The 13,179-nt window shown below is 35.7% G+C and overlaps 1 protein-coding gene across 3 annotated transcripts in view; it reads right to left on the bottom strand.

Annotated features, from left to right (window-relative positions):
- MAP3K5 (mitogen-activated protein kinase kinase kinase 5) overlaps positions 1-13,179 on the bottom strand; it is a 118,344-nt gene that overhangs the window by 20,170 nt on the left and 84,995 nt on the right. For all 3 annotated transcript variants that reach the window (XM_039323147.1, XM_039323155.1, XM_039323166.1), the window contains 7 exons: positions 11,416-11,511; positions 10,300-10,381; positions 8,848-8,981; positions 5,622-5,749; positions 4,707-4,843; positions 2,581-2,686; positions 393-550 (listed from right to left, as the gene is read on the bottom strand). In XM_039323147.1, the coding sequence (XP_039179081.1) occupies positions 393-550; positions 2,581-2,686; positions 4,707-4,843; positions 5,622-5,749; positions 8,848-8,981; positions 10,300-10,381; positions 11,416-11,511 (841 nt within the window). The remainder of the gene's footprint in view (positions 1-392; positions 551-2,580; positions 2,687-4,706; positions 4,844-5,621; positions 5,750-8,847; positions 8,982-10,299; positions 10,382-11,415; positions 11,512-13,179) is intronic.

The following is a 13,179-nucleotide window of genomic DNA, read 5'->3' as shown; positions in this document are numbered from 1 at the left end:
TTTTGGTATTTTCCCGAAGATGCTTTTTCATGAGGCAACTGGACTTTCTTGTTTTTTCCTTGAAGACCTTTTGCTTCTCTGAAGAAGAGCTGAAGAAGCTTCTTGGATGAGAAGCGAAACGTCTTCAAAGAAAAAAACAAGAAAGTCCAGTTGCCTCGTGAAAAAAATATCTTTGGGATAACTATGACCTGGATGACTGAGAATCTCCATAGAAATTTTAGCATTTGTTTATTGTGGCATGCTTTCATGTTCAGTTGAATCTAAATATGAACAAAATATACTATAACATTTCCCAGCCAGTATTATATCATCTTTTTTTAAAAAAAAAACATAGCCTTAACACAGTTTACTTTAACCCCTTTTTTTTAGAAAATGTTATTATCTAAACTAACCTTGAACATGGCTGCTTGTGGTTCTCCTAGTTCATAAAATGGAGGCTTTCCTGTAGCCATTTCAATAATTGTACAGCCTAAGGACCAGATATCTGCAGCCTTTCCATAACCTCTTGGTCCTTTATCAATTATTTCTGGTGCCATATACTGAAGAGTACCTGTGAAAAACAGATGTAATTTATGCATATTTAATAACAACTTGAAAGAAGGCACATACTAAACAAATGAATTCCCAGATTTTAATGTACCTTTCTGTCACAGTATTGGGCATTTATATGGCACACTAGAATGTTCCAAGTGTCCCACCTATCTTTGCTTTTTCAGACTCAATTATCCTAATTTGATTGCATCTGATACTGGACTTGCACCTATGATCTTTAATCTAATCTATCAATTATAGTCAAATCAGCAAACTGTGATTGAATTCCTCTTTACAAACCAGAATATGAAATTAAGATCACAAAACTGTGATTAAACAAAACTAAAAACAGTTATTTTCTTAGAATGCAAAAAGAAACATTACACAAAGACTGTAATGATAACCTTAGTTTGTAAAAGTTGAATGCTATATCAGAAGTAGGCTAGTTTATTACCCCTAAAAATGCTACAGAAAAACTAAATCAAGGCATTTTTCCACTGTACATAGGACTGTGGGGGAAAAGTTAACAAAGGCTATTAATTTATAATATTTTTTTCTACCTTTTCCTGCATTGCGGGAAGAAGAATGCCATTGACATTTTATACAAGGTTATTTAGGGTGTTTTCAGCAAGAGGAGATATCTTAAGTATTGTGTTATTTCCAATATGAATTAAAAATAATATCCATCCTATGCAGTTTTGGTATAAGGGGGCAGCACTGAAATAACCATGCAAGGATAGCCATATGACAGCCTGAAGTTGTCACATTTGGAACATGAATAGAATCTGGCTGTGCTTTTAAAAAAATATTATTCAGTGCCCACTGTTCCAAAAAAAATCAAAAATTCTCTTTGCTAACAACAAACCCTGAGGGTCTCATATAAGAAGAAACAAAAAGCAAGAAAATGTGGATTTTACGATTATAAAAATTATTGTGTGTGCTGGCGTGACTTTGTCTTTTTTGATTCAAGACCAAGACCATATGACTCAAGAAACCTAGTTTTTTCTATCTGATTTTGTCATAATTTTGTAATAGTTTAAGGATCACTGAGCTTAATTCCATAGTAGTCTCAAAGGTAATGCACTGCAGTAAACAATCAGAAAAGAGCTGTTCACATATTATGCTGTTTTCGAAGAGCTACCAGGCAGAAAGCTTACAAATATCTCAGTGGCAGAGCAATAATTTCCACAATATGGTTCAGCCTAGGTGTCTGTAGCACTCCTGAATGCTGTATGACACAAGTCAATAGAGCAAATGGGTACAATTGTGATTTTATTTTATTTTTTTAGCTATTTTGAATAGTCACCACCAGGCTTTTTCAATATATCCAATAGTAAGTACAATGGGAGATAGAATCCAACATTTGGGAACACAAGGTACAAAAAGACTAATCACAAAGCTATATCTATTAAATTTAAAAACTGCAACTAAATCTATTCACTGTTTCAAAGTTACATTTATGTTGTTTTTATTTTCTATAAGAAATACACACTCAGAATAACATTCAATACATTTTTGCAAATGCATACACATCCCAACCATAATATTGAATACTGAGTCAGAGCACACCCGGTTCCTAAGCCAGTTAATGTTATGCTTATGTATGGCCTTTAATTTGATCAGAATGTCAGACTGATTAAATAATCTGCACTTCCTCTAAATCACTTATCAAGAATGCTGCTGATAACATTAATGGAGATTGCTATGCACATCAACAGATGATTATTACTACTTATCTGAACTACATCATGAATGACTAATGCTACACTTCCTAAACATATTTTCCAATGGGAAGGATTTCCTAGGATTCCTCAAGTCAGTAAACTTAGAACATTAGCTCAAATAAGGGCTCTTAATTTACACTTTTTAAGAATTGCACACAACAAAATCAATGCAGATAGAGGGTAATTTTTCCTAACCAAGACAAATAAAATGAGCATGTTACATCCACTAGGAATGACAAAGATTATGTTCAATTTATGTTCTTGAACATTCTTCCTGACATTGAAATTAGGAACTCTATAATATGCTTTCAGATTTAGAACATACCTGTGAAAGTCTCAGTGCAAGGATTGATTCCAGCAAGCCTCTTTGATGTTCCAAAATCTGAAATCTTTAGCACTCCACTGTATGTGTTGATAAGAACATTATCCCCCTGAGGGAAGAGAACGTTTGTGATACCGTTTCACCTTATGACTGACATCGCAAAACAATTCGCAGTTAAAATGAATGCTGGAAAGTGATTATGAATGAAATAGATGTTGCTACACCTTTGAAACTAGATTACGTCTCAGATGACCCCCTCATTCCTGAATGCTGAACTAGTATCTCTAAGTATCTTCTGAAAATAATGGTAGGGGGAAAATACAATAAAATGGGATAATTCAAAAACTGTAGGGGAAAATTATTTTCTATACCTAATATTGTGTGGTTTTAATTATTTTTTTTATCAACATACTTTCTTAATGGGTAATAAATGTTAAGGGATAGGAAAACTTTGGCACTGCAGATGTTGAACAATTCCAGTATTTTTAGGAAGCACAGCCACATGCTGGGCGTTATAGGTATCAGTATTCTAGCATTCCATTCTATTGTTTTAGAAGTTAATACCCAAAATGCTTTGGTGAAGTTTACCAATGAACTGGAAAACGGTAGGCAAAATTACCTAATAGATTTTACTTTGTCTTCCTCCCTCTGCAGACTCTTATAGCCTTACCAATGAATTGAAATATCTAGCAGAATAGAATATTACAGAACAAGAGCATAACAGGGGAATTACTTGAAGTCTGTCTGAAAAATCCGTTGATTTGTATAAAATTTCTATTTTCATATGAAAATTCCCAGGACAAAGAAGGAAAATTACTCCAATCTTTTTTAGAATCATTTGGGTTTGGCCTCTGCCCTCTTCTCCAATTGCTCCCTGAGCAGGCTACCTCATGGTAACATAGCCATAGCAGTTGGGTGTGTTATAAAAAAGAACACTGAACTGCAATATATGCAAAAAAGTGTTTGAGGCAAAATGTATGAAAGATAGAAAAATGAATAAATGGGATGGAAAAGTGACAGAACAGTAAATCATGTCCCATGAATTCTCCATGTTTGATACTATCCATCATCAAGAGTATGTAAGCCCTCTCACTCGTACATATTGATTAATGTGAGAATTCCGCCATCTGATTCCTGATGTAAATTAATATAGAAAAAGGGGAGTGGTTAAAATAATCACAAGTCAAGTATCCTTTTAGATATTTAGATAATTGTATCCTACCAATCTTTATGCTACATGAATACTGCCCATTTTAAAAGGACATGAATCAGACACTGTGGTGCAATCTGAAGCTGAAGCAGAGGGAGGAGTTACAAGATTGGCTAACCTGGAATCATTGAAGGGGAGGAAATGGCGGAAAGCAGACCCTCCCTAAATCTCACAGTAGTTATCTAGTTGCTAGTTGTTTATGGTGACTGCAGTTAGTTTGGCGAGATTCTTGTAAACAGGCGAATAGTTTTGGCAGTGCTTTGCTCTCCAAGCTTGTTTCAATTTATTTTCTGAATATTTCATTACCAGAGTAGGTAACATCATCAGCAGGACTTTCTTGTCCTATTCTCCTTAGCTTATAAATGTCTTGTGTGCCAGTGTGATGTGATGTTACCTAGTCTGGTCACAAAATGTTCAGAAAATAAATTGAAACATGCTTGGAGAACAAACCATTGCCAAAATCTAAAACCCGAGCTACAAATATTTCCTATTATTTCATAGGAGAGTAGTAATAAACATATTTCTCTGATGAACTTCCAGTATTATTCTGGTTCCTTGCACCTGACAGACACCGTGCTTCTTCCAAAACCTTTTGAAGAACCCACAACTAAACAAGGCTGAATTCAATGAGAATTCCAGCTACGCTATCCCAATTAATTGTAAAGATCTTATGCATCATCATTTCATATCATCCATTAGTCTAAGATTCTAAGAACCAAATCAGTTCCAATGCATTCCTATTAGTGGATATCTGTTCAGATTTCTTTATTTGCTATGATCAAATGAGGATTGAGACCTTTTTCCTTCAGAGAAAAGTTAAACTAATTTCATAATAATAAAATAATTTTACATCCGTTCGTACAAGTTCTTTCTGCCAAGAAATTTTCCTTTATAATTTATAGTGAATAGCAATTCCCACCTTTATATCTCTATGCACAATTTGATTATCATGGAGGTATTTTAATCCTTCAAGAATCTGTTTGGTGTAAAAACCAATAGTCTGTTCATTATCTTTCAATGGTCCCCATTTTGATCTCAGAAGAGCTGAAAGGCTGCCTGAAATATAAAGAAAAACAGTTTCAAATGAGACAGATGCTAAGGGAAAACTGCAGTGCCTACTTGAATGGTAGTATTTCCTTTAACAAATGGAAAAATATTTATTATAATACTGGCATCTTTTGTAGTAAAATATATTCCGATTATAAATAGACCAGGTGAAATGCAAACTTAGGCAGATAGAGTTGTCACCTGTACAACAGTTTATCTTTTTTTCCTCTGCCTAAACCCACTTGAATTCCCTCAACCCTACAGAACAAACCTAGATGTGTGCAGAGGAAAGATACAAGAATTAACTGTACTGGAAACAGGCATCATTGGATACAATTTATTACAAAAATTATTTCAGAACTATTTCCATTTTTTCCCCTAATATAAAACAAAAGCAAATGGTTTATTCCACGTGACATATTGTGACATATCACAACTTTTTTGCCATTGCCAGCAGTGGGGTGGGCACGGTTTCGTTATGATGCATCAGGCCCACGGGCCAACAGTTTGACACCCCTGGTTTATTCTATTTCAAAATGTTATATTTTATTGCTTTTACCTTATTGATTAGTGAATTGAAAAGCAAACTTTGTCAATTCTGGATAATATTTCACACAACGTCATTTTTCTAAATGTTAATGAAGAAAAACAGCTTTACAACCTTCTAAATGAAACTTGTTAACCTAGCAATTGGCTACGAATTCTGGGAGCTGTAGTCCTAGGTTGACAAAAAATATAGTGATAGCAAACAATACAAATGTATTCTTTAAACCTACAAATGTTTTACCTCCTGGTACCTGTTCCATGAATATCTTAATAAATCCATCTTCACTAAATGAGCCAAGATACTGAACAATGTTCTTGTGTTTGAGGTGTTTGTGTAAAGCTATTTCTTCATGTAAAGGCTGGGAATACCTAAAATAAAAGGCAGATTAACTTGATTCAGTCCCATAGTTTTCATTCCATGGAAATTATTATAATACTTAATTTATAAATAAACCCACAACAATTTACAGACCACAATATTTTAAAATAAAAAAACACAGAAAATTGTCCAGATAATGTTTGTACAAAGGAAATATATTCCTTAAAATTCATAACACAGAACAAATAGCAAGGCAGAAGGCATGAAAGCGGACTAAATCAATAACTTACTAGTACAGAAAAATACAACTTCATCTCATACTTTTGGTGAAGTAATCCAATATAAATTTGAAATGGGTGTTTTATAGGATATGTCAACCATGAATGTTTTCTTAAGTGCAATAACAATTTTTCCTTTTCATTGAAACAAATTCAGATTTCACATTCTTCTGTGCTTTTCTGGCAAAGTTGAGATTCTGAGTCAATTCAACAATATACCAGTATCTAAGTATTGTTATTTCCACTTAGCTATTTGAATTGTTGTTCATATTAGTCTTGGTTTCCCTATCTTGGTTTCTTTAGATACTGAAATACAACTACTAAAAGGGCCAGCTACCACTTCATAGTTTTACCACTCATTATCAGGGTTTGCAAGTACCTGGCTGTTATTTTCACAAATTTTAGCCACCAGTGTAATTGCTGCAATGATTATACACCTTGAATTTTTGCAGTTATATATTTACAACTTTCAATAGTATGAAATTCTGGCCCTATTCACATTACAAAGTTAACTAAACATGAGAGAGGACTGAATTTGGTATGATTTTAAAAACGGAGTTATTTTATTTTAATTAAGTTAACCTAGATTTAACAGATCTAGTCTAGTCTGAAATTAAACTAACTTTCCCTGCAACAAGTAAACTACTTACCAACAATAAACTGCCCCTTCCAATAATCATAAGATAATCTTAAGAGAAACCTTCCCAAAATAAGGCTTCTCTAGGCATTCTACCTCTATAGTCATTTTGGATCTCTCCCTCCACACACATATACAGAAGGACAGAAAGGGGCAGAAATGGTATGGCAATTATCCATATTATTATTTTTTTTAAATAATCCTTGGGGAGAGGAAACAGGAGGTACTGGGGAAGTTGTGATGTCTGGGAGGTCTAGCACAGTGGTTCTCAACCTGTGGGTCGGGACCCCATTTGGGGTCGAACGACCATTTCACGGGGGTCGCCAAACAAGGCTGTCCGCCATTTCCCCCCCCTTTTCTTTGGCCATGCCCCTGGTACCCGGTGATGTATAAGTGGTTGGGGGTCACCACAACATGGGGAACTGTATTATGGGGTCGCGGTATTAGAAAGGTTGAGAACCACTGGTCTAGCAGATGACTGACTGAATCATTTCAGATTACATGTTGTTGACACCCGAAGGCGAGGCAACTAACTGGAAAAGGCAGGATCACTTATGTCTGCAAACGTGCTTTAAGAGGGTTAGAAGAGCAATCTGGGCCAGTCTCTTTGTATATACAGGTAGTCCTTGACTTACAACAAATCGTTTAGTGACTGCTCAAAGTTAAATGGCACTGTAAAAAGTGACTTACGACTGTTTTTCACACCTGTGACCATTGCTGCATCCCCACGGTCATGTGATCAAAATCTGGATGCTTGCCAACTGATTCACATTTATGACAGTTGCCATGTCCTGGGGTCATGTGACCTTTTGCGACCTTCTGATAAGCCAAGTCAGCGAGGAAGCCAGATTCACCTAAAAACCAGGTCACTAATTTAACAACTACAGTGATTCCCTTAACATCTGAGGCAGGAAATTCTGGGGCAAAATTCACTTAACAAATGTCTCACTAAGCAACGGAAATTTTGGGCTCTATTGTAGTCCTAAGTCAAGGACCACAAGTATTTGTATAGACCAGAGGTAGGCAACCTTGGCTCTTTTATGACTCCTGGACTGTTGGATGTTGGCTCAGGAATTCTGGGAGTTGAAGTCCACGAGTCATAAAAGAGCCAAGATTGCTTACCCCTGGATAGACTACATTCTATATTGTACATTTTATATTATTATGTGCATTGGTTTGGAGGAGATTAAGGCTGTTTCTGAATTTTACATTCTCTACAGAGATTTCCAGCTTTGTTTTCTTTCTCGCTTGTAAGTGGTGCAAGTATACTTTCTGTGGGTATACTGTGAGAGATCTAATGTCCTAGGGTTGTGTGATTTGCATTATATATTTACCAGCCCATACATTTATTTTGCTTATTTCCTATTGTGGGAATGTATAGATCAAGTTCCGGAAGCATTAAAAGCAAGCATGTGTAGGCAAAAGTATCACTGGTTTTGTTAGACAAAAGTTGCTGCAGGGGAGGACAGCTAGAAGAAAATAAGTTTATGGGGGAGAACAGAAAAGCATTTAATGCTTTATAAGTGCAACCCCATTCCCACCATCCCCTGCCATTTTTTCTCCCCAGCAAAGTCTCACATGCAAATGAGTAAGGATAAATACACTTCAGGAAATCTGCAAAAGAGTCTGGTTCAGTCTCTCTGTTTGGTCAGATGGCCAGCTAAATGAAAGGATTAAAAACACCCATGCCATTTCTATGCTTCAAATCATCCCCTGGTCAAAAAGGGATGGGAAATGCATTTCATAATCTCTTAAGGTACTTTTTTTTACTTACATACAGAAAGCACTTAACCATTGAACCAGAAGCTAAGAGAACATAAATAGCCATAAAAAAACTAACCAATATTAAATCCAACTGAGCTTACTCTGCACACTGCATAAACGCAAATACTACATGTTTAAGTGACCTGTAATTAAGCATTTTGTATTCATGCAGCAATTGTCTTTCATATGTAATTCTACTTCTTGAGTCTCTGGACACAGCTGCAGTAACCTACATACAGCTGTGTGATACAAACAAGGATAGGAAGACTCCTTTCATACTGTTACTGTGATGGTTCAACAGTACCATCAGGAATCTTTTCTGATTGTCCATGGTTGATGTTTGAGAAGGAAGTGCTTTTTGAAGACTTTTGGAGATCTATTATTAGTTTTTTTCCCACAGAACACTGGTGAGCATTAGCCGTATAATTGTAAACATAGCAGCATCTGTCAGCATTCACTATTACTATACCTGCTATCTCTTTCTGGGATTTCTTTAATGGCAATTCTGACTTGATTGCTCAGATCTCGTCCTGCATAAACTATGCCGTAAGTGCCTTTCCCCAGAATGACTCGTTCACCATTTTCATCATATTCATAATCATACTATAATAAAAAATACACAAAAAGGAAGGGATATGTCATTCTGTTATCTGTCAAATACAAATACTGTTATCTTTTGGGAAGACGTGATTCAACAGTGGTTCAAACCAAGGAGAATCAACATCCCATCTAAACGTCAAGTCAGTGTTGTTCTATAATCTGTCTTTATTTTTTAAATCTATACTTCATCTTTCCATGGTGAATTAGCATTTCCAGGAGAACAGGAATCTCATAAAAGGTAGTACCGGTAGTCATTTGGGACCATAATGGGGACTAGCAACTTGCTCATTAAGCAAAGAGGTTGTTAAGTAAAACCATGACTGTGCACATGATCTTACTTCAACTTTCCTTTGTTTACACACCTACAAAAGCCATAAATACAGGGGCTAGTTGTAACATTCCTTTTTATTGCTGTTGTAACTATGAACAGTCACTAAATGAGGCAGTCACTAAAGAGGATTATAAGACAATCTCAATTTAAAAATTTAACTTCAATTTTGGTGATAGTTTGTTTTCCACTGATCCATATATTCCCTATGAATCTTTTTGATAATGTTTAACAAAAGAAAATCTAAACATTTCTAAGTGGCAGCCATTAATTAAACATACTGCCTTTTTAATGACTGTTCAAAGTTATGACGGTGTTGAAAAAGTAACTTTATGACCAGATCTCACATTTACAACTGTCACAGCATCCCTATGATCATGTAATCTAAATTCAGGCACATCATAACTGTTGGGCATTTTCAACTTTGCAATGTCTTATAGTCACATCATTGCCATTTGTGTGCTTCACAACCAGCTTCATTGGAAAAACTGGCAGTAAAATCGCAAGTTGCGATCTTTTGATACCTTGCTTAACAATCTGTGGTGATTTGCTGAATGATCAAATGGGAAGTAATGTCATAAGTCCATCATGGTTATATTATGTTTTATTTAGTGACTGCCGTGATTAGCAAGGTAGTCCCAACAGTGGTTGCTAAGCGAGGACTACCTTTATGCTCAATGGGTGACTAAATATCAAATTATAATGTATATAAATATTAAAGTTTGGAGAGGTTTTTTTAAACATTCATCTATCTGCAACAGGTTTATACATTAACGTGGCTTGCTTTTTGCTTTGTAATGGGTTATGATAATACTGCAAAAGAAGAATGAGGTTGTAAAACATGATAGCCACCGTTCCTGTTAACAAACACGTGAAATACAGCAGCATCAAGAAGAAAATCTAGAAAGCAGATAAGGTTGTGGTTATGAAATGGAACTTGCTAGGGAGTTTTCGAAAGTATGAAAAATAGGAAGAATACACAGTTGCCTTTACCTCCAGGGAATCTCCATCACATTCACCTTCCTCTGTGTTTTTTCCTATTTCTTCGGTGATGCTATTAACCATTTCAAAAAATCTGCCAAAGACATATAATATTCATACAGAAGAAAAGAACAATGAACAGAATAAAACTTGGTGATTACTAATCACAGCTGACTCTGATGGATGCCACAGCTATGTTTCACAAAAGAAATTCTGGGCATCTATTTTGATATGATCCCCTTCAGACTGTACCTTGTATCTTAATATACAATTTCACATATTGTTTTGGCAAGTACATCAATACCCAGCACATAGTAAGAGTTAGAATTCTGGAACAAAACAAGGGATTCCTTGACTCAAATCCCTGGACAGCTTTAAAAGTCACTGAATGCCTTTAAAATAATCACTATCCCTCAGCTCAAGATAACTCTCACAGGGTTGTGAAAATAACATGTAGGGAAAGAGAAGAAGCATGTACACTGCCTTGAATTTGCTGAGAAACAATGGGATAAAAATAACAAATAAGCATAGATATTATTATGCGTAATGATTACCTCATTTGAGAATGTATGTGTGATGGTCACTTAAAAGAGGGATTTTAATATAAATTGCAGCCCAATTTTGGATTTACACAATGCTTTTGTAAGTTTCGTATCTGTTCATAAATGCTCACAAAGAAAAAGTGATGAAATGCACACTGATATAGGAAAGGTTATGTAACAGATGGCATAATCCATAACAGATGCCATTCAAAATTAAGATAATTTATTTCAAATCTTCAAAATACAGAAATAAATTTAAATGGGTAGATATTTGGAAGATTTAGTGCAAACCTGGGTGCTTTTCCTGGGTGTCTCTCATCCAACTAAACTTGACCCTACTTAGTTTCTGAGCTCAGAAAAAGTCAGCCAGGGAATAACCAGCAGGAATGCATGTCACAAATACAAAGTGAATGCTATTGATTAAAGACTTCAGAAGCTGAAATTAAACCAATAAATAATCTCAGTCCATACAATTATTTTTCATGCAATAGTGGATTTTAAAATGTTTTATCAAATAATAGAATTCAAGCTGTATAAATAGCGTATTTATTTATTTATTTAATATTAAATAGTAATCAACACGTACTTTTTGCAGTGATGTTCTGTACAGAAATAGATTTGGAAGTCATCTGAATTGTGTAGTACATACAGAAAACAGCAACGTTCTTCAAACTTTGAAATGCTAAAAAGGAAATAAAATTAGAATAGATGATTAATATGTCTTTATACTTTATGAAATCTTTCAATTTCTACAAGAAATCAGAATTTTTAAATACCTGATCTCCCCCCCCCCAAAAAAAATGCTCCAGAGTAATTTTGTCATTATTTTTAAGAAGGAAGATAAGTGAGGATATACTAGACAGGAGGGAAAAAAAATCTTCCCTCAGACTGTAGCAAAAATATTGAATGAAGCTCAGGTTGCTTCCTTACAGAAAAATAAAACTTAATTCCTTATTTAGGGGCTCCCAAATATGAGTATGTTATCATTTCCAAACTTCTATTTAGTCTCATAGATTATTCAAACTTCTCTCTAGTCTCATAGATTATCTGAGTCTGTAAACTTGGGGGGTGGGGAGGGTGTTTATAAAAGTATACCAACATGGCTGCATATAAATCAAGCTGAAAAATGTATTCTTAAAATAGTTACATCATAATAAATAGGACACTAACAATTATTTGAAGAAAGACAGGTAGTTACCTCACTTAAATGGACTGCCTCTCATTAAAATTATACACCCAGTGCAACTGTTTTCTTAAAAAAAAAAAAAAAAAAACTCTGGGAGAATCATCTGGGTTTGGAAGTGTATGAATCACATAAGAACTCCACGTAGTTCATGGAATTGTCACCAACCACCAAGAATGAACAATGAAGATAATCCCCAAATGAACTCCCATGGCTAAAAGAGCACTCCCCCCCCCCCATGGTATGAAACTGACTATATATTGGAAGCCATTGGAGGGCACCCTAGCACAAACTTTCAGTCACTGCTTTCTTTTTCCTTTAAAAAGTACCGAAACTTCATCATTAAATTATGGCTGTCACATAATTAATCTATGAATTATATTTTAACCCAAAGTATAGTAAACAGCAAATAACTAAAATATTACAGACAGGTAATTCCAACTGCATACCAATCTTTTTCATATTTTTCTATTCTATACAATCTCATATTCAATGGTCTCTTTCCAGAATAAATGCTACTTGAAATTTGCCTAATAACTTACGGCAACTAACTTTACTAAATTCAATCATTCTTACTTGAAGATAATTAAATATATAGATGTCTGGGTGAACTAAAGATGCATATAATTGTATTGTTAATGTAAGAAGGCAAGCAGGCTATAAGACAGCATAATTTTGCATATTGTGTCACATGGCAACATGGAATTCTCCTTCCACAGTTGCTTCTTAGACCTATTTAAACAATAATGCAGTTGGCATTAGTAGTTACTGATAGCTTGATTCTCCAGGACTATGAAGATTCTCAGTCATCTAGGTCAGTGATGGCAAACCTTTTAGAGACCGAGTGCCCAAAAACCACCCCCACCCCTTCCTCACTCTGCTGTGCCTGCTGGACCACCCGCCACTTCCATGGCCCACCACACATCACCCAGGCAGCCCAGCAGTGCCATGGTGGCCACGCCCTCCGCCCATGCCCTGCAGCATTATCTGTATGCGATGGGGTGCAAGAGCGGAGTCTTGTCCCCGCTGCCCGGCTACCATGTCCTTGGTTGCGCAGCATTGCGTGGGCCGTGTCCTGGGGCGACTCTCCTCCGAAGAGCTGCTGGTGAGGAGGGGGCCATGGGAGGCGGGGCTAGGGCGATGGTCCGTGTGCCCACAGAAAGGGCT

This window comes from Crotalus tigris, unplaced genomic scaffold, assembly GCF_016545835.1.
Source record: "Crotalus tigris isolate CLP2741 ecotype Arizona unplaced genomic scaffold, ASM1654583v1 scf7180000017611.44802233496:7321179, whole genome shotgun sequence".
In the NCBI taxonomy this organism is placed as follows: Eukaryota; Metazoa; Chordata; class Lepidosauria; order Squamata; family Viperidae; genus Crotalus; species Crotalus tigris.
Note: the sequence above shows the minus strand (reverse complement) of the source record. Positions and strands in the feature narration are given on the sequence as shown.